General features: G+C 39.3%; 1 protein-coding gene across 1 annotated transcript in view; it reads right to left on the reverse strand.

The window, feature by feature from the left end:
• Positions 1-981: 981 nt before the first annotated feature.
• The window catches only part of MAP3K5 (mitogen-activated protein kinase kinase kinase 5), a 169,883-nt gene continuing 150,068 nt past the window's right edge, over positions 982-20,796 (reverse strand). The window contains exons 24-30 of the mRNA XM_054570020.1: positions 20,602-20,787; positions 17,650-17,755; positions 9,803-10,046; positions 5,085-5,197; positions 4,234-4,343; positions 2,587-2,663; positions 982-1,635 (exon numbers count right to left, since the gene is read on the reverse strand). Coding sequence (XP_054425995.1) covers positions 1,563-1,635; positions 2,587-2,663; positions 4,234-4,343; positions 5,085-5,197; positions 9,803-10,046; positions 17,650-17,755; positions 20,602-20,787 — 909 coding nt within the window. The 3' untranslated portion in view covers positions 982-1,562. The remainder of the gene's footprint in view (positions 1,636-2,586; positions 2,664-4,233; positions 4,344-5,084; positions 5,198-9,802; positions 10,047-17,649; positions 17,756-20,601; positions 20,788-20,796) is intronic.

The raw sequence follows: 20,796 nt of genomic DNA on the forward strand, positions 1-20,796 counted from the left end.
AACAGTTGATCACAAAGATAGGTTAGGGTGAAGATCCCCCCACAAAAGACTATCATTAAAGAGTTGGTTGAACATGGGTAGCTTGATTCTATATATGGTCCAAAAGAAGCATTTAACCCTAAGTACACCCTAAGTACTGGGGAGGTGAACTGTGGCTTAATAAAAAAGTTACCCTGTATTTCTGTATAAATGAAATGACACGTGACTTAATTTACACTTCACCTCCTTCGAAATTTCCCCTCAGGATTGGGAAGTAAAAACAAAACAAAACAAAAAAGATGCCGCTATGTTGTTGCAAGTATCAAAATACTGGTGAGATAATCTTCCTGGATAATCCAATGCCATGTAAAATATACTGTACCTGGCTTTTCACATAGAAATAGAGATGACTCCTGTTTTATCAAAGACTGTTACACATGGGTCAGGTGAACAGCTCTATATTATTTTTATCTTCATAATAAAAGTTTCCTCTATATTCAAGAGATTTGATCTCATTGATCCATCTTCGAACTTCAGACTTCATCCTATTAATGTGGGCAGGCTTATAAAATATAATATTCAGCTTAAAATATTTCCCTCCACATAAGAAGTAAAACTGAGGTGATGGAAAATGCGGTCATTTCCATGGAGATGTTTTTGCAGGCTCTTTGAGATACACAGCTGTCATTCAAAGTAACTCAGGGCCCTGAGGAAAATGCACTGATTTCTTTTCTTTTTCCTTTGCTCTCTTTCTTACCACTCTGTTGCCCTGAGGAAGGACTTGGCTATCAGTTGCTTTTCGATTACTTGGATAGAAGACAGATTCTTTTTAATGTTATAGCTGAAAAAACAACTAGATATTTGACCCAGCAATTTAGTTAGTTCGTCAAACCAAAATGAGAATTCTTTACAATTGATTAACACAGTCGGTAGAGAGTCTTTTTTTCCTCTTTAGAATAAATATGACACCATGGATAGCTTTAGAACAAGCTAACTTTACTATGATTCGGGCATGTGCAACTGGTACAGTTCAGTAGTAACAAAAATGACTCAAACCAATGTACTCTAGGCCAGAAACTTAAGTTACAAAATATAGCCAATATTACAATTAACACAGATAAGTAAAAACCATTGCTCTCAGATTTTGCATATTTAAAAAACAAACTATACAATAATTGAAATTATGCACTTCTACTCAGATTATTAGGGCATATTACAAACACACATAAGCTTAAAAAGTTGTGGTCACATTTTGGTTTTGTTCCAGTGATGCACAATCACATGAAATGTTACATCCGTTTCGTGTGAAATAGACATTTGGCTGAAGTGCAGTAGCTGCTGAGTTCAAAATATTTCCATTAAAATGTTTAGAGTCCTTACAGAGTCCTTATGAATTATAGAAATAGAAGCATTTGGGAAATTTCAGTGTATTTTGTCTATTTTTTTTTTTAACACGAGTAAACAAATACTGGATTTAAAGTGCAGCTTTTTTCTCCTGTCCCTTGGATTCTTCCTCCCTTAAGATCAGTCCTGTGTTAATTGCTGGAATCTCCAGGGAAGGCTGGAAACAAATTGGGTGACAGTCAAGTCTCTTTGTCTCTCTGTTTGTCTCGAAAGTCTGTGATGGCCTTCCACAGTGTGCAGAGCATCCCTCCCCTGTGAAAGACACAAGAACACGGTGAAGGGAACCCTTCATTCGAAACGTTGCCCTTGAAATAGAAAAGTGACTGCTTAGCTTTCAACTGCTTGGATCAGAATGTGAGGATGCCAAAGTCTTATTAGTCATTATGTGTTCTTTTTGTATATACTTTCTCATCATCCCTCCATGCCTTTCCGTTCTACTCCCACAATCTACCAGGTCCCAAAGCGAAAAAAGATTTTCAGCACTTTTCAAATATCTTTATAGAGGCCGGTGCAAAAAAGTTATGTATATGCTTGGCCTGATGGGGAAAAAAAGTTATTATAGGAAACCGTATCAGATTCACCAGGTATTTGGAAGGCAAATCAGTACCCCAATCTAATTCCAAGTATGGCACAATTTGTTTGAAATTAGGGTATTTGTTTGAGGCAACTTTAAAATAACTTCTTGGTCTTAGTCTGATATCGTATCAAAAATATTATTCCAGTTGACGTGCACTTACTAATATGGAAATATTGGTTATTAGAGTTCACAGTAATAGTCTGGTCTAACCAACTCAGTTTACTCAGAGCAGCTGAGAACCAGACAGGTAGGCCAGGATTGCAGAGCTGGTTAGGGTTACTCAGGGAGGGCAGGAACCTCCAGCCAGGGCAGGAACCCAGACTTCTGCTTCTTCTTTTTTTAAAGATATTATTTATTTTCAGAGGGAGGGGAAGGGAGGGAGAAAGAGTGGGAGAGAAACATCGATGTGTGGGGGAAACACCAATCGGTTGCCTCTCACCTGCCCCCAACTGGGGACCTGGCCGGCAACCCAGGCATGTGGCCTGACTGGGAATCAAACCAGAGGCCCTTTGGTTTGCAGGCCGGCACTCAATCCACGGAGCCCCACCAGCCAGGGAGCCCAGACTTCAGGATCTCAGCCCAGTGCTCGGGCCATGCTGACAACTGAACAGAAACAAAAGCGGTACCTTAGCCTCAGGCATTTTAAGTCGTCGCGTGTAACGTAGTAGAGAACATCCACTAGTGAGTAATCCTCAGCCAAAAACTGTGGAGAAAGTAAAATATGCATAAAAGTTTTAAGTTTTATATATCTGTAATAGCAAACTCTATCCACAATGTAAAGATTGGCAATAATTAAAAATGAATCTAAAAAGAAAACTACTAAAAACATAAATCTTCTGGAATTATTAGGGGAAAGTTCCCCTCTATTAAAAAATAATTATTAAGAGATACATCCATGACTTCCAAATGCATGAAGGTTCTTGGCAACACAGAATTTCTAAACGGTCCTCTAATGAACAGGTAGGACTCACTCACGATTGCCTCTGCTGCTCATAAAATAATGTTTGTCTCTAAGAGGTTTGGTGCTGTGTAGTTTATTTTTGTCAAGCAGATTAAAAGTGCTCCTGAAAAGGTACTGCTTACACTTAAATTTCTGAACTTATTTTTCATTTCTCATAAAAGGTACTTTCAAATAATTATTAGAAAATCAGAGCCCTGAATTTAAACTAAAGCTTCTAATTTTAATTCTTAAAAAAGGGGAAATGACTTGAAGATTATCAGTTACTCCTTAATTGTGATTTCAGTCTCAGTTCAAGGGATATTTTGGAGAACTTGATCACATGCATTATTTTCCATAGGCAAGAGAGCTGTTTAAATGTATGTAGCAGTAACCTGTTACATGCAGATTTCTAAGGAGGCCCTACATTTAAATGGTCCAATAAATTATCAAGTGAAAAAAAGACATCTTTATCTTACTTTTAAATTTTAAATGTAAAATTGAAATTTAAAATTCTATATTTAAAAGTTATTTAAAAAATTTAAATATAAAACTGAAATCAACGTAATGCTGTATTAAAAGACCCTTTCTGTAAAATAAAAATAACCTCTTATTGTGTGTATATGTGTACACATATATATAATCTCAAGACATAAACAAATGCTACTCATGCTGATTACAAAAGTCCATATGGAACAGAGAAGAATTAGGTTATTATAGATATGATATGGTTTACATAGCAAATGTTCCTCCTGTAAGTTCATTAACTAGATCTATTTTAGAATGTATAAATAAAGAGCCACTGCGCTGTGGAGTCTAATAATGTTGCAAGAGAATTAAAAAGCTAACAAACAAAAGAGAAATAGGAACGCTTTTTAATTCCGTCCTGTCTTGATTTTTCCACTCTTACTTTCCACGCACAGATACAAAACTGCTTAGGGGCTTTGCGCCACAGGGATGATTGTCTTTGTACCTTCCACACTCCCAGGCTGGAAAGGTTTCCCCTTCTTGTCTGCCTACCCAAAACTTTCCTACAGATGGCCCAGTTTATTCCTACGCATTCCTTTAGGCTTCAGCTCATTCACCACCTTCTCAAAGAGCCTTCCTCAACTTTTCCTTCCCTCTGTCTCCTAACACCTGATCACCGTGCCTTCACAGAATTTGTAAGGGCATAATTCTACTTTTACCTGTGGAAGTATCTGATGTCTGCCTACCGTAGTCTGTAAGCCTCAGGAGAGTCTGAGTGGCTCACTAGCATGTCCCCTGTGCCTACCATTCAGTGGGCACTCAACGCTATGAAGTGACAGAATGCGTGTCCCACAGGTGGCTTCTTTACCTGACTTATAGTGTCTTCATCTGCTCCATTTTCTCTGAGCCAGTCAGTAAGTCCGGGATCTTTGGTGTTTGTGTCAGAAGGTGAGCGATGCACAGGCTCTCCAGGAACCCCTGGAAGAGAAGGTGGGGGGAGGGGAGGCCATCCTTAGCATCACCTAAGGGAGGTCACCTGAGAGCCGCCCAGTCCATGGACATTTATTAATTCTTTAAAAGAGTTTGCTCTAATAATTAATAGAAACAATTAGGATTCGTAGTATGAACTATAACTAAAATGCATAGAAAGTGCTTAGTCTACCAGTAAATGGAATCAGAAGCAATAATGTAATAGTACTTCTACTTTTTACTTTCATTTCAATTTTAGTTTCTTAAAATAATTTGGTGTACTAAAATTGTACTGTGTGTTTTTCATACAACAAAGAGAAGGTGTAATTAGCAGAGAACCAGATAATTATAATAATCCTTTTCTACCATTTGCCATACTATGAAAAAAAACTAAAATACACACAATACAAATGCAAAAATGACAAAAACAGTGTAATTTTCTCCCAGTAATCTCATTGTGAAATCTTTAAAAAGAAATAAAGACATAAAAGTAAAGAGCCCTATTTACCTCAATAATATATCATCTTAGGAAAAGATGACTATGAATCATCTTATTTTGACTGCCCGTATAAGAAATGATGGTTTGCTACAATTAAGAAGTAGATATTTTTTAAAAGCAATTTCTGTTTGTATATAATTGTGGTACAAGTAACAGATGCCGATTGAGCCATGAAATAAAACTGCCTGTTGGCTTTCTCAGCATTTTGTGGCAGCCTGGGTGAACTGTTTGAAAGGTTTCTGCTTATTCACCTATTGGCTGGGACTTAAGCTTCAGGTGTTTAATTTCTTGGTCTTTTTCTTCAATAGCGTGATGAAGGAGAGCTTGTAATTCTTTCTCTTTCTGAATCAATGCTTCCAGTAACCTGCAGAAGAAAATTGTATTGGGTGACAAGATAATTAAGCTGGAGCAGCCAGAGTGACCTCCTTGACCTGGGTTCTCAAGCTACAGGGAGCACACACACCCTGGGAGTTCAGTGAGATGCAGATTCTGATCCAGCAGCTCTGGGGGGAGGTCTGAGGCTCTGTGTTTCCGAGGAGCTCCCACGTGATACTCCTGCTGCTGGTCCACAGACTCCACATTACGTAGCAAAGCTCCAGAAGAGTGTGCTTTCCAGGTGAGAATTCAACAACTCCATCCCCAACTGTCTGCCAAAATCTTCAGAGATGTTCTCCCATTTCGTTTTATAACCATAAGTGGCCACACACACACACCCTTCCCTATATTTTACAAGTATGGCCCCTTATCAAAAATGTCAGCCAATATGGATAATATAATCAAATGCAAAGCAGAAAGGTAGTCATTTTTTTAAGCTATGAAATTCTAAGAAGTAACTGTAGGTGAGGTAGCCTATAGTATCTGGCTCATGATTCCGTAAATATTATTTAGTTGATTCAATAAATATAGTTATTGCTGGGGTTGCTGTAGTTGTTATAACTATTCTTTTCCCTTCTAAGGAGACAGTAAAGTGAGTAAAAGGATAGTTGTGTTCCTGGTACATTCAGTTCCCAGTTGGCATTTGACACATTTTCCAAAGAAACAAGGAGAAACTAAGGTATCATTTATACCATGGTCCTTATCCGAGAATGGTTCCCCATGCAACTGAGAGCCACCTGATAACCTATTTGCCATTTCTAACACTGCTCCCTGTAAAAACATTCAAATTACAAAGAGAGATGCTCTGATTTTTTAGAAAACTATCTTTGAGTAATTTGGATTTGGAATTATAAATTAAGATATATAAAATCAAGATAAATTGTTGCATACTCTACAGCTCTTAGAAAACTGTCTTTCTTTTAAGTATTGATAGATTTAACTCAGGACCAGATTTCAAGTTTGTTTCCACATCAGCTAGGAGGTCCTGAAAGGCAGCCCAAGGGCAACTGAAGGACAGCTCTGGGCCAGCTCTGGGCGTGTCCCGGTTCACCGGTACTTCCTATGCTAAGTGTGACAAATTACTTCACCTCTGGGCTTCAGCTTTCTCTTTTGAAAAAAGGTGAAAGGAGAATTTCCTGAAAGAATTACTGTGTGAGCTTTAAATGAGACAATGTAGCTAAAGTGCTTAGCCTTTAATGAGAGCTATTCTGTTTCTTGCTGCAGCCTCAGGCCCTGGAAAAGAACCCACCCCCTCAGGGCTCAGGAGGGGTCCTTCCCTGATCCCCAGGCTCAACCCCACCGCCCAACGTGACACAGAGATGTGTGGCCCTCAGGTAGAAGAAAGGATCTTTGCAGGCTAGGCACCAGGCAAGGTAAAAGGAAAGCACTCGGAGAGGCAGCTAGGGAAAGAGGACTGAGGAAGACAGGCTATCTAAAGACAGCCACGGTAAGCAGCGCACAATTAGGGGGATTAAAGAACTGAAAGCAAGAGGGAAGCCAAGGATTAAGGGAGATTTTTGTCTACTCCAACAGGAATGATATTCAAAGAAATGGATAGCAAGCTCAGTATGAATGTTTAGCTTGGCAATTATTTGGTCTGTTATATATTTTTGTCTTCCCTGCTAATCTACGTGTATGGAATAGTGATGACATATTCTTACTGTTTTCTCAAAGAGCACGGTGGAACTTTCTAGAATTTACCCTATGTGTATCTAGACTAAATTAATTCCTTATTTTCTTTAAAAGCCAGAACCTAACATTGGAAGCAAAGTATTGACAGGTTATCTCATTTGTCCCACGTCCATTTCTCAAAATCATTTATTTTAAGGACATATCCATTCCATCAGTTTTATTTTTACTTTGTCTTCATCACTATTAGCAGGAAAATCCTTAGAAACCAAGACACTTGTCTGCCTCTCTGTTCCTGAAGTTTGGCAAGGATCTGCCCTAAGGTCAATATTGTAACTCGATGGGTGGCGATGAATAATTCCACAATTGTTTGGATAGAAAATCAGATAACCATTCAGTACCCCTGAATTAGATTTTAACTAAGTGCATTATTGTCCTATGTTATCATTCCAACTCCTTGTGTGAAATGAGTTGCCTTCAAAACATTTTATGTAAGCATATACTTAATTGTAAGTAAAACGTTCTACAGCCATTTTGTTACTTTCCCCATTTAGATACTGATAATCTAATAATCAAGAGCTGGATAAATCTGATGTACTTTCACCTGTGATTATCTTAAATCAGTGATTTCCAACTGATATGCCGTGGCACACTGGTGTGCTGCAAGAATTTTTACAACATGTAGTTCCTGACTATTTAGTTAGGGGCACTAACCTCTTCCCTTAGACTGACAAATTAAAAAATGACAACAACAGAAAAAAGCAATGCAACAGCCAACACAACACTAGCTGTCCGGTGTGAATGAATAAAAATTATCCCTATTTATTTTTGTCATATCGGCAAAATGTATATTTTTTGGTGTGCTACAGATTTTTGGTAATTAGTTTACATGTGCCACGGGATAAAAAAGGTTGAAAATCACTCCTAAATATAAGCTTAACATTTCTAACACGAGGGCTGCAACCTTTCCTAAAAACACGCTAACACTTTTTCTAAGTTTACTTTGCAGTACGTGTACTTGAATATAGCAAGTATTATTCAACTGAAAAGTACAAGGATCAATATAGACATGACCAGTCCCTTATTTCCATTGCTTATCACTTGTACTGAAGCACCTGCCCTTTCTTTAAATTGTGTGTGAAACGAATGTTGTGCCTCGTCTCACTCTTCTGGGAGTGATGGAGAAGCTGTGGGAGATGTTCCTAGAAAAAGGAAAAGGAGGCTGATAATCCTGTGGATTTCACAGCTTTAAAAAGCATAAACGTGTGGGCTTTTGTGAAAAATGCAACTGCGTACTAATATAATAAGGAAATGTGGCAAATCCTAGTCTATTAACAGAGATGGGCAGATGTGGGAAGCAGGTGCTCAGCTAGCTGACACCCTCAGAAAATGGCATGAGGACTTGAAAGCAACTGGCGGAAGCACCCCTTGGGGACTGCAGGTGGCGCAAGCATGGAGGACAGAGGGCAGATGCGGGGGTGGGGAGTAAGACAGTGACTCAGGAAAGAAGGAAAAGGCTACATTTGATTTAGGAGAGGTGGGTTCTATTGACATAAGCCAGGGTGTGTAGGCAGAAGGTTTTAGGGCCAGAGAAGCAAACATATCTGCTCATGGGTAAATAAAGTAGATTTACTGTCTATATAATTCTGACTGGAAGCCATGGGCAGAGTGGGGTGGGGTGGCTGAATCAAAACAGTAAGGAGCGAACTTTCCCCTCCAGAGATCAGAGAGGAGTATAAAGAGCAATTCCATTCAGGACCGGAGGACAGAGAGTCGTCAACTCAAGAGAAGTGACTGAAGCTAACACCTAGTATAATGGACAGAGGGTCAGAGTTGGATTATTACTTGAGAAAAGGAGGAAGTGAGGGACATCAAGGTTTAGATGGACATCTCAAAGGAGAAAAGCAGCAGAGATGGCAAGTGAAGAACTGGTTTCAAAGGGCAAGATTGGGATCTGGAAGGCAGAAAGCCACTTTCCCTTTATTCAGAAAGACTTCTGTATGCAAATCACAGAAAATATGCATGGAGTTACTTAAACATGCAACCAAAACTCATGTTCTTGAATATAGGATGAGCTTTGTATGACTTGTACTAAGCTTTGTATTCAAACTTAACTTCAGAACCCTAAACTTATGGCTAGAGATAAATGTTTTACCTCCCTGGTGAACAATTGAAATTTTCAATTAAGGTTTCTAAATATTTGAACGACTTTTATCAATTTACTCCAAAAAAAAGTTTTCACAGTAAACCTAGAATCATAAAGTCAGTTGCCCACATGTCAACTGTAGCCAGCATAGGAAGCTGTAAATCATACAGATTCAGACCTTGAACTATGCCAACATCTGTGAAGAACAGGAAATATTTACCGTTCACTTAATAACTTGACTGTGAAAGTTCTTATGTTAACACATTCTCAAAGAAAAATTAAACCCAGATATGCCACAGCATATTAAAAATAAAATAGAATCATAAATAGTCAATGGATGATCATTTTAAGGCTCTAAAATGCAAAGCTTTAGCACCATTAGTTTTATCTCCTCAAGAACAGAGAGCTTCCTCTCCTGAAAGAACCTGATATTCCAAATCATGGGCTTTCAAGAACGTGGGCTTTCTGGCCATCTTGTAGCTATCTGTTGGACGGTACATGCTGCTCTGAGTCTTCCTCTAATACAACCTATGAGGTTACAGCAAAGTGACTCCGAAAGTCTCAGTGCACTTGGAGATAACACAGTGATCAGGGAAAGGTGCTGAAGGCTTGAATTGGTAGAAACAGAAAATGTATTCGACTATAAAGACAAAGATAAATGTCTTGCTCTCTCTCTCTTTTTCTTTAAAAGGCTTTAAATGGAATAAAGGAATCATATTTTGCATTTTCTGCAGACCAAACTCTAAAGTAGACCCCAAACACATGCACCTATAAAAAAGTCAGAAAAAGGAAACCTACACATGTCAGAAGAGAACCTACCTGTTTGTTTCTATTTTCATTCTTCCAAGCTGTACATTCAGTGATCGGTGTGCACTCTGGGAATTGTGGGAGACAGTAGAGCTGAGCGTGCTCACCCCTGAGGTAGCCACAGCATCTTCAATGATGGCACGAGGGCTTTGGACAATTCGATTTAAAGGCTGTTCCTCACGGTCATCTTCTGCATCCAAGTCTTCTTGATCAGCGGTGTCACTCTCAGATGCAAGGCCAAAATGTGGCCTCAGTTCTGCCAAGGATAATATCAACAACAGTGGTAATAAAACATGACTGGTTGCCTTAATTAAGACATGAATGTCATCTACCCTGCTGTCAGTAAGATTTGTATTCCAAACTGCTTTTCCAGAAGTGAGGATGGATTTCTGTGCATTAATTCAGGTTTGTTCTGTCAGCGAATTTGCAAAATTCACTACATGTATAAACTCAATGATCTGATTCAAACAGAAGAAATGTTCGCCCTGCACATAAGATAAATGCTCAGATCAGAAAAACAATTATATAAAAACATATTAAGGATATAAAATTTGTTTATTCAGGTAGAATTCACTTTTTAGATTATTTAATATCTGGCAATTATTAACCCAGAAATGAGGAAACAGATATAGAGAGATTATCTAAACAAAAGTAAGCACATAGAATGCTTTTTGCCTAGAACAGTCAAAATGTAAGGGAAGGGAGGGGGCTACTGAAATGCCACACATGCTTATATTCACTTTAGTTAGAGTGTTTCTGACTATCGGGTTGATTTTTGGTGTGTGTCTGACCCATTGACTAACCATTATTATTTAAAATGCAAAAGTTACAACTCTCCAACTTAAACATACTATTATGATATGTGTTCATTTGCATGTCACTTCAGAACTTGGATACTATCTTCCCACAGAAAAAAGTGATGAACTGAAATTAGGTTATTAAAATGTCCCAGAAAAAGGAATGACATTCATAATTTAAGTGACATTCGAGTGGCAGAAATCCTGGATCTTGACTCCCTATGCTCTGGCACTTGGAACTATTACTGGATCACAGAACCTGCTGAGAACCTATGAAAGCCACAGGGATTCTCCCCAAAGCACATTCATACACGTTTTGCCTAGATTTCCTGAGGGCTCACAGACACCCTGAAGCCTGTCCCGAGAGTCCATGGACCACGGACAAAGAGCACATGTGTGCAGGACAGGGCTCCAGAGGGAGCCAGCCTCCAAGGCCACCGTGGGCCTGGCAGTTGCCGAGCTCCCTCAGTTCCTTTCCTTCCCTCCCTTACTGGGCCTCCGGCTGCCGCTTTTCTGCTGCAGAGCCTTCTTGCCTACTACCTGCTTCTCAAAGCTGCAACCGGAATTCTAATCTAGCCTTCCCTTTTTTATGTTTCTGCTTACTCTATACGGAGGAGCTCACTGCAGTCTATGAAGGTTAAATACTTGTAATGTGAGAATAACAAACTATATTTCTAGCTCTGATCCTGTTCCATCCAGTATCTTCTTGATAGTCCTGTTGGGCGGGCACTTCAAATTCAACATTCAAAAAAGGAAGTTATCTTTTTTCATAAGAAAAACCAAGACTGCCCTTCTTAGGGCCAAGTTTATGTAGTAGCCCTGACTTCCTTTCTCTCTCTCTCTCTCTTTTTTCTTTACTTTTTTGGGGGTAGAAAGTATATGACATAGAATTTACCATTTTGACCATTTCAAAGGGTACAAATTGTAGTGTTAGGCATCTGCATACTGTTGTTCAGCCAATCTCCAGAACTTTTTTATCTTACAAAACTGAAATGCTATAGGCATTAAAAAACTCCCCATTTCCTCTTCCCCTCTGTCCTTGGCAACCACCATTCTATTTTCTGTTCCTATAAATTTCATTACTACAGATCGCTCGTATAAGTAGAATCAGACATTATTTGTATTTTTGAGATGGGCTTATTTCACTTAGCATAATGTCCATAAGATTCGTCCATGTTGTAGTGGGTGTCAGAATTTTCTTCCTTTGAAGGCTGAGAATGTTTTGCTGTATGTATGTAACACATCTTCTTTATCCATTCATTTGTCAATGGACACTTACATTGCTTCCATCTCTTGGCTATTGTGAACAGTGCTGCTATGAACTTGGGCATACAAATAACTCTTTAAGATCCTGCTTTCAATTCTTTTGGATATTGCTGGATTATATGGTAATTCTATTTTCAATTTTTTGAGGAGCCACTACTGGTGTCCGTACTGGCTGCACTATCTTACAATCCCACTGACAGTGCATACGGGTTCCAATTTCTCCACATACTTGCCCTTTATCTTTTAAGGTTAACCCTCCACCTCTACTCTGCTTTCTGCATTATCAATTTTCTCTTTCCAAAATTCCCTTTCCTAGTTCATCTGTAGTTAAGAGTTGCTCAAAATCAGGTGTTTCACTTTGTAAACCCAGAGTGTAGTATAGGGGCTAAGACATGTTAACATCTCAAAAAATCTTGGCAGAATGGAAGAGTTATTCAAATTCTACTAGGATTATTTGTATTTAGAATGGAACAAAATAATAAAAAAAATTACTTTAAAAATAATTTTACAAAGTACATTCTAGGTTAAATTAGAACCTAAGGTTAGACCTTTGAAATTTTTCTAAAATTATTCTTAAATTCTTTTTATGGCCTCTAACTTGAAATTTTAAAAATTAAAAAGTTTTAGTGTCCTGTTGACTATAATCTAGTGTTTCAGGAGAAAAAAGTCTGATATTTATTATTATATTAAATATCCCCTTATGTATCTCTAACTCTGCACACATTAAATTATCATAAATTATCATTTTATGTATGACTAAAAAATTCTCTCAATTTGAAAAAAGTAGAAAATTGTAAACAAATGTAATACTTTGTTATTTTGATCCTTCATGGTGGCTCCCTGAGGACACACCATTAAATCACAGATTGTATTATAAAATAGCCAAATGAGATAGAGTATCTGGTCCTTGTCCCCAGTCATAATAATCTAAAGGAAATCTAGGGTGAATATACGAAAGAGCCTCATGAGCATGTACAAAAGTAACATGAAATGATAAGTATAAATTAATACGGCCAAAATATCTTAGATGGTCTCAGGTGTAGACCTAACTATATACATAATTCATGTGTGTGTGGATTAAGAGTGTTAAGGGGTAAGTAAGGCACATTTGCAATAAGCCAGCGGTGGTTTACTCACTGATGGATTCGCAGAGGAAGAAGGGCCCAAGCAGGGCCTGGGGGAGGGGAAAGCCTTGGCTTGGTGGAGAAAGAGGGAGAGGCGTTTGAGAGAAGGAAGCCCACACGGTAGCCAGAGGCCTCTGAGGAGAATGGAAAGCAGAATGGACTGTCAGGAGAGAGCCAACTGTGAGGGGAAAGGCTGGGGCTCAGGGGGGCTGTAATGAGTGGGCAGCGATTACACCCACGTGGGAAACTCCAGCAGGTGGGAACAGTGAGATGGGATTAAACGACAATACTGTCCCCACCTCCCTACCCACCCCCAAGCAAACTGGTTATTTCCCCAGAGGAAAATAACTAGACCAATCTGCTTTGACACAGGGTATTTCTGATGCCAAATAAAACCACAATACTTGTCAGTGCACAGGGTGTGATACCTGCATTAAGATCCTCCTATGGTACAGAATCCTAGTTGTTTTACATTAATGTGGACATAGGGCATGATTGATCAGTTTAACGACTGGTGGTAATACCAAGTGCTTTAGCAGTTTTTAAAATTATTGTTAATATAGAAAGTATGTCTACACTCTACTGTCAGTTCCCTTTGCCTAAGCACTGCCAACATGGCCTCCAAGCACAACACTTCTCTACCTGGTCTACGTCCACCAGCCTGCACTTGAGGGGAAAACAACAGATACTTAATGTTGCCAGTCATCTAAGGGCTGATTCTTGATGACAAGTGAGAAAACAGCCGGAGAACACTCTCTGAAGGGGCTTGCACTGTTCTCTCTGTTCCACACATTCTTGGAAGAAAGAAGATTGCGCATAAATTTTTTTTTCCTTTTTATTTTGAAATAGAAAAAACAGAAGAGTTGCAAAAACAGTACAGAGCCTTCCCATATGCCCTTTAGCAGCCTGCCCTAAACTTAACATCTTACATAGTTTTGATGCTATTACCACAACCAGGAAGTTAACACCGATGTAATACCATGAACTAATCTACAGACCTTATTTGAACTTCGCTAGTTCTGCCACCGATGGCCTTTTTCTGATCCAGGATCTCACAGTGCACTGAGTGGCACTGTTTCCTAAAGTCTCTTCCAATCTGTGACAGTTCCCTCATATTTCTTTATCTCCCATGACCTCCACACTTTAGAGGAGTACTGGTCAATTATTCTGCAGTATGGCCATCATTTTTAGTTCACAAATGTCTTCTCATGATTAGGTTGAAGATGTGCATTTTTGGCGAGAAAAGCACAAAGGTGATGCTGCGGCCTTTTAAGTGCACACTATTAGGAGGTGTGTGATGCTGATCAAGCTTATTACTGTGATATTTACCTTGATTGTTGGGTAAAGGAGACATCTGCCAGGTCCCTCCACTGTCAAGTCACTGTTTTCCCTTTGTGACTACTACACATCTCAGGGGGAGGTATTTTGAGATCATTCAGACACCCTGCTTCTCGCTGCTCTTTCGCCTAGCAACCTTAGCGCCCCTGATGGTTCTTGCCTGCAGGCATTACTACAGTGGCGTTTGCCTAATTCCCTCATTCCTTCTACTCTTATTAATCGGAATTCTACTGAAACGAAGACCTGGCCCTTCTCCCCCATATATTTATTCAATTACTTAGAGCAGAATGGCTCTTGGACTAAGTTTAGTTTATTCCATGGGCTACGATCCAATGCTATAATTATTTTGTTGCTCAGATTGCTTGGGTTTAGACTTTTGGGAATGCCTTCAAGCTGTTTCCAGTGTCCTTTCAATAAGCCTCCATCCTTCCTTTTGGGGGTGCTTCCTTACTTTTTGGCATTACAAGATGTTCCAGGTTCACCTTGTATTTCCTCTGCTTCGGGCCTGGAATCAAAGATTTCTCCAAGGAGCTCTGTTTCCTTTCATTAAAGAGATGGTGGCCAGAGGAGAGAGGGGACAGGTATAATGGCAGAAAGAAGGGGAAGGGACTAGTTAAAAAGCATGTATGAATGACCTGTGGACATGGACAACAACGTGGGAGTGGACTGTGGGAGCGGAGAGGTGGGATGGGCAGAGGAGGGAAAGGCAGAAAAAGTGGGACAACTGTAATAGAGTAACAATTAAAAAATCTTAAAAAATAGAAACATTATTTAAATTTATAAGTTAAAAAAAGAAAAGGAATGGTGTTTCGAAGCCAACGTTTGTGTCCTCTCCACAAATACAGCTAGGAAATGTATGTGCTCCTGATGACGTACTCTTAAATCTGATGTTTTCTTTAGCATATCTTTCACAATTTGGTCGGTTAATTGTAGTAATTTGTCATCGCAAAGGAATTTTTATCAGAAGAATATGAAGACAGGCATTTTTAACGTAGCTCCTTTGAATCTTACTGCGTAACAAAATCTTTAGGGACATTTGGAAATTTGATAGGACTGTTAAATGCCTGACATCAGTTCCTCTTGTCACACAGACCCACCATTTCATAATGGTGTACAGTACATACTGCCTTCCTCCCCATCCTGTGTGGAATAGAAAAAATACTTTATGTAATTCTCTTCTAAAATTTCCACTTTGAAAACAAATCCTTTCAAGCAGTACTTTCAATCGTCACCTGAGACTCCTACTTGGCAAACCCCTTTCATAAAGAACGTGCCTTGTTCCACGCATGGGCTCAGTTAAAGCAGTGCCTGTCTCGGACGCCGATGGGAGGAGACCTGCCTCTCCGCATGCGCGCTGGCGCCTCCCACAGCTCAACAGCGTTTCACCTACATGTGACAGTCGGTGTGCTCTTTAAACTTTGTTTTGGAAGAATTTCAGATTTACAGAAAAGTTGCAAAGATAACACAAAGAATTCCCATACACCTTCCACCCTTTTCTACATCTTATATAACTGCGATATACCTGTCAAAACTAAGAAGCTAAAATTAGCTAAACTATAGACGTCATTCAGATTGCACCAGTTTTACCCTGATGCTCTTTTTCAGTTCCAGGATACAATCCATTGCATTTAGGCAATCCATTTTTAAAGAAAGGGTTTTTTTAAAAAAATATTAGATAATCAGATCCTTATATGCTATTTAATTTATTCTAAAATATAATCCATTTTCCCTTTCCTCATTTGGGCATTCTTAATTTAGGCATCTACTGCATGTCGCGTGTGGCCTATACCTACCCCTTTATGGACACACCTGTTCCTTTTCACCCCTTGTACCTTGTGAGTATGTTACCCCTTTATAGCACATCCCACACATGCAAGCCTACCCCAGTGACAGGTCATCTAAGTATTTGTTAACTTCCTCAGAGTACTACATTCGTTTTATGTTACCTTTATAATCCTTAGGTTCACAGCCAACTGCTAGTCAAATGTTTCAAAGCCTCTCTAGATTTTTTCTAAGTTACATTCTAATTTGTTATAATTGTATGAAACTCATTTACTTATTGTTTCAACCAGTATTTTTCAGGGTTTACTATTTTCCAGGCACTGTGCTGGATAATATGCTCAGTGCAGAACAGAATAAAACAGACCGAGTTACTCTCTGGCAAGGGAAACAGCCAGTAGACAAGAAAATAAAAGTAGTTCCAGATTGTGGCAAGTGCCACAAATGGGGAAAAACTATTCCCAAGGAGGGAGAATACCAGGGAACCTATTTTAGAATTTGTGATAGGTCAGGACTCTCTGAGGAGGTGTCTTTTAAACCAAGACCCGAAGAAGGCAAAGGAACAAAAATGCAAAGGTACAAGGGACGTTTCTTACATAAGAAAGAAATTAATGTTTCCTAATGTTTAATTTGAAGAGTGACACCGATGCCTTCGGTCTCAAGTCAGGCAAGGCACCCTGGGAGAAGACAGGGAACTCTACAACTTTCAAGGATTGAGGGTGGCTTAAAAGTTTGCAGAGCCACTTATAAATAACCTAAATTTTAAAATTGTTTATATTTATCTTTTTAAATTTTTACTTTAGAATGCTTTATAATATATGTACAAAATAGCACAGTAGGATATGTTTCTAATTATCTAAATCTATCTAGCCACATAAAAACACACACATATTATATATATGGTAAAAGGGCTATCGAAACACTCTGAAAGAGTGCCTCCGTGTATGAATACACCCCTCACTCCATGAAACTTGGTTCATCAACAACGCCATTTGTATCTCACTGCAAACAAAGCTGGCATCTCTCTAGACCAGTGACTTCCAACTCAGCTGTGTATCAAAATGACCTGGGAGTTGGATTAAAATTAGATTCTCAGACTTTCTCCTCAGCAGATTCTCACTCAGCCTGGGATGGAGCTCAGAAAGCTGTAATACTAAAGCAATCTTTGTATCATTCAAGGCACCGGCAGGTTTGGGAACCATTGGTAAAAGATGAGACAGGAATGTGTTTTATGGGCATAGATAGCTGTACATGGAAATGCATATGTATGTGGGTCACTTGTATAGTTTTATCTTTCTCTTCATATCTGAATATACTCTTTACAGACAAGGAAGCAAGTCTTCCTCCCTTGTCATCAACATTTTGCTTGCTGGACCATTGCTCAAACTGTACGCCCTAGATAAATGCTATTTGTTGACTTGGAAACAATTAATAAAAAAGGCCAACCTCTTTTACCTGGTCTTAAACACAGTAAGGAGACACCATAAATGATAGATGAACGGTAATCTAAAATATCAAACACTAAATATTTACAAAGTAATTAAATATTTCTGACCTGGAACCAGAATGGTAATGGCTGTCTGTACTGCCTTTCGGATGATACTGTCTAAGGCAAACATCCAGTGTGGCTTGATATTATGATTCCGAAGAACTTTATTGACCTGGAGAAAGAGAGTGACATTTAGTCTACTTTAATTTTTGATTGCAAATAACATAGCTGATGCAAGCATTTGGGTGACAGCTTATCAACAAAATAACAAAAATTTTTCTTCCCCTTGAGTTGTGAATAATTTCTTTATGTCACCTGGAAAACAAGTGAAAAACTGGATGTCAATTTGAAGATCAGTGAACCCCATGTAAGCCAATGAGGTATCTAACCTAAATGAAAGGCAGTCTGGTTAAATGGGAAGGTTGCTCTGCTGGGACTCGGAACATGCAACTTTCACCTTCCATGACGTCTGGAGACTGCATGGTGAAGGAGGTAAAGGTGAGGGAAAACACTTTCCTTAAATGTTATGACTCTGCCATTTAACCCAACCAAGGGCTTCGGCGCACTCTGGTGACTTGGAAAAGCAGGCGAAGGAGACGATGAGTGTGCACATGCTACCGACAGGTGTGCCACACACTGCATGCCTTGACTGCCTCCCACATCTCTTCGCATCTCTGTAAGCAGGGGAATAACCTGTTAAACCACTCCAGAAAAGCAGTCCACACTGAGGGATCTTTGTTGTAAGGGTATCTTTCTAAAGGGCCTGGTAATATTTCAATAAATACTGAAATAGATATATGCATTACCTTTTTTTCTTTTTAAAAATTGTGGTAAAACAGGCATAACATAAAGTTGATCATCTTAGCCATCTCGAACTGTACAGTTCAGTGGCACTAAGGACATCAGCACTGCCATGTTACAATGACCACTGTCCACCTCCAAAACTTTTCATCTTGCAAAAGTGAAACTCCGTGCCCATTAATAATAACTCCACATGGCCTCCCCGCCCCTGGCAGCTGCCATTCTACTTCCTGTCTCATGAATATAACCACTCTAGGTATCTTATGTAAGTGGAATCATACAGTATCTTTGTGACTGGCTTATTTCTCTTAGTGTAATATGTTAGAACTTACTTTTTAAGGGTGAACAGTATTCCACTGTATGCACACAGAGGCATCACCTTTTAAAAAATATACTATCATAAGGCTGAGGGAGGCTTATTTAAAATCTGGGCTAACTCCACTAACTGTTAGTTGACACTGGCCTCTGTGAAAAGAGGCTCTTTTTCCAACAGGCGTCTGCTTAGAGGTCTTAGAGGTGACCTAGCTGCTGTCCCACACCGATAACTGGAGTTCCAGTTGTTAATTCCTGCCCTTGCTCCATCTTCATCAAAACCCACGTTAAAAGGGAATGGGTCTGAGGAGTTCCTCACAGTAGTTGTTCCCAATGAAGTGAATCACTGCTTGGTCCTCACTTGCTCTAGGAAATCCTATCAGAATGAGTTTGTCCAGGTACCTTCATTTCTTAAAGGATTTCCCTGCTTATTTGACTTAACACTGGGTATAACACCTGGTAAACTGGAATATTCCTCTTAAGAGTCACACACAGAAGATGGACGAGGGGTCCTCTACAACCATGACCCGCTCCTCATAGCTTTTCATGAAACAACACATTACATGGGGCCCATCCTCTGGGTTCATTCCCATCCTGGATGGTGAGGGAACATGAGAGAGAGGGGTGGGAGGAGAGAGAGGGAAAGAGGGAGTCTGTCCTGGGCCCCAGACCCACTCTCAGTCTGAATTCTACACACCAATTTGCTTTCCAACCTCTGGGCTGGAAGCCAACTGCGCGGGCCAGTAAAGAGGCATTAAATTATTTCATTCTATTCGCCGATGGCTGAGTTTCCCTAGTTGCCGTGTAAGTGTGCCTTTTGCATTAATATTAATGATAGGCTTTGCGAGTTGTTTTCCTTTCCCGTGGCCTCAGTCAAGTCAGGAGTCTTGTCCCCACCCACAATATAGCCCAAAGACCAGGTGGCTTACAGAGTCTCAGAGAATATCAGTGGCTGTTGAAGAATTATAATTTGGTTTCAAATTAAGAAGCATTTGATATTCTAAATACAACTGTCAAGATACTTTCTACATAAGAGCACTAAATACATTAGTTTTAAATTAATTTTTGGAATTTAAATAAAATTATGCAAAGTGCTTCCATATTCACACCACAGACACTGCGAAGAACTCTTATTTTAATCTCCTATACCTTCTAAGCACCTTCCAGGAGCAACTTCAGGCTTTTTTGGTACAAAGTTCCACAGATAAGTCTCATTTAAAAATAGAAGATATGGGTTTGAATCAGGCTTTTGGAAGACTGACTTCTAGTTGATGTTGCATAGCAACTAAGTTTGGGAGAGAGGAATCGTCAGCAATGTCCCATGTCATCGTATGTATTGATTTTCATTCACTGATGCCCTGTACTCGGAAGTATATTGCAGGCCAGGAAATAGTGAATATTTATTAAACAAACATGTTTAAAATGTTCTGAATGGAAACCAGAGAAAAACTGAAAAAAAAAAAAAAAAAGTATTGGTCTTATTCAGCAGTTGCCATTCCAATCCGTACGGTCATTTTCTCAATGACCACTAGATGGCATCTGTCATACAGAATTAGAAAGGGCATGACTACCGTGTGTTCTGTTGCGCAAGTTACCAAAATAGTGACCCACTGCTTAATACATAAGAACAAAGTTCAGCCCTGGAGGATGTTTACGAGTTTTGCTATTTCACGCGGTGTTCAATTTTATGTGTATCTAACTTTGGAGGATGCAAACAGAGAAAACACCAATCTCGCACTGACAAGCACATAAAAGGTCAACCATCTCACACTTAATCCAAAGAGAAAAGAGTTTACTGAAATTATTAACGAAAGAAAAGATAACAATTTATGATTCATCCTATTTTCTTCTGACTACTTTTAGCTGGAGCTTGTGGAAAAACATTGGCAAAACAGTCATACTTACGGCATCTTGGAAACTGAAGAGCACCACCTGGACTTGGCTGATGCCATGGCTGTCGAAGTCAAGCTCTAACTTCAGCTTTGACAGTGTGGTGGCTATGATTTTGCGGTCAGTGGATCTCACAAACTCTCTGAGGCTTGTGATGAGAGTTGTGATGTGCTCCCATTTTAGTTTCGGTTCTTCAGAGCCCTGCGAATA

This window comes from Pteronotus mesoamericanus, unplaced genomic scaffold, assembly GCF_021234165.1.
Source record: "Pteronotus mesoamericanus isolate MK-2021 breed Mesoamerican mustached bat unplaced genomic scaffold, CSHL_Meso_final contig_20, whole genome shotgun sequence".
NCBI classification, from domain to species: domain Eukaryota; kingdom Metazoa; phylum Chordata; class Mammalia; order Chiroptera; family Mormoopidae; genus Pteronotus; species Pteronotus mesoamericanus.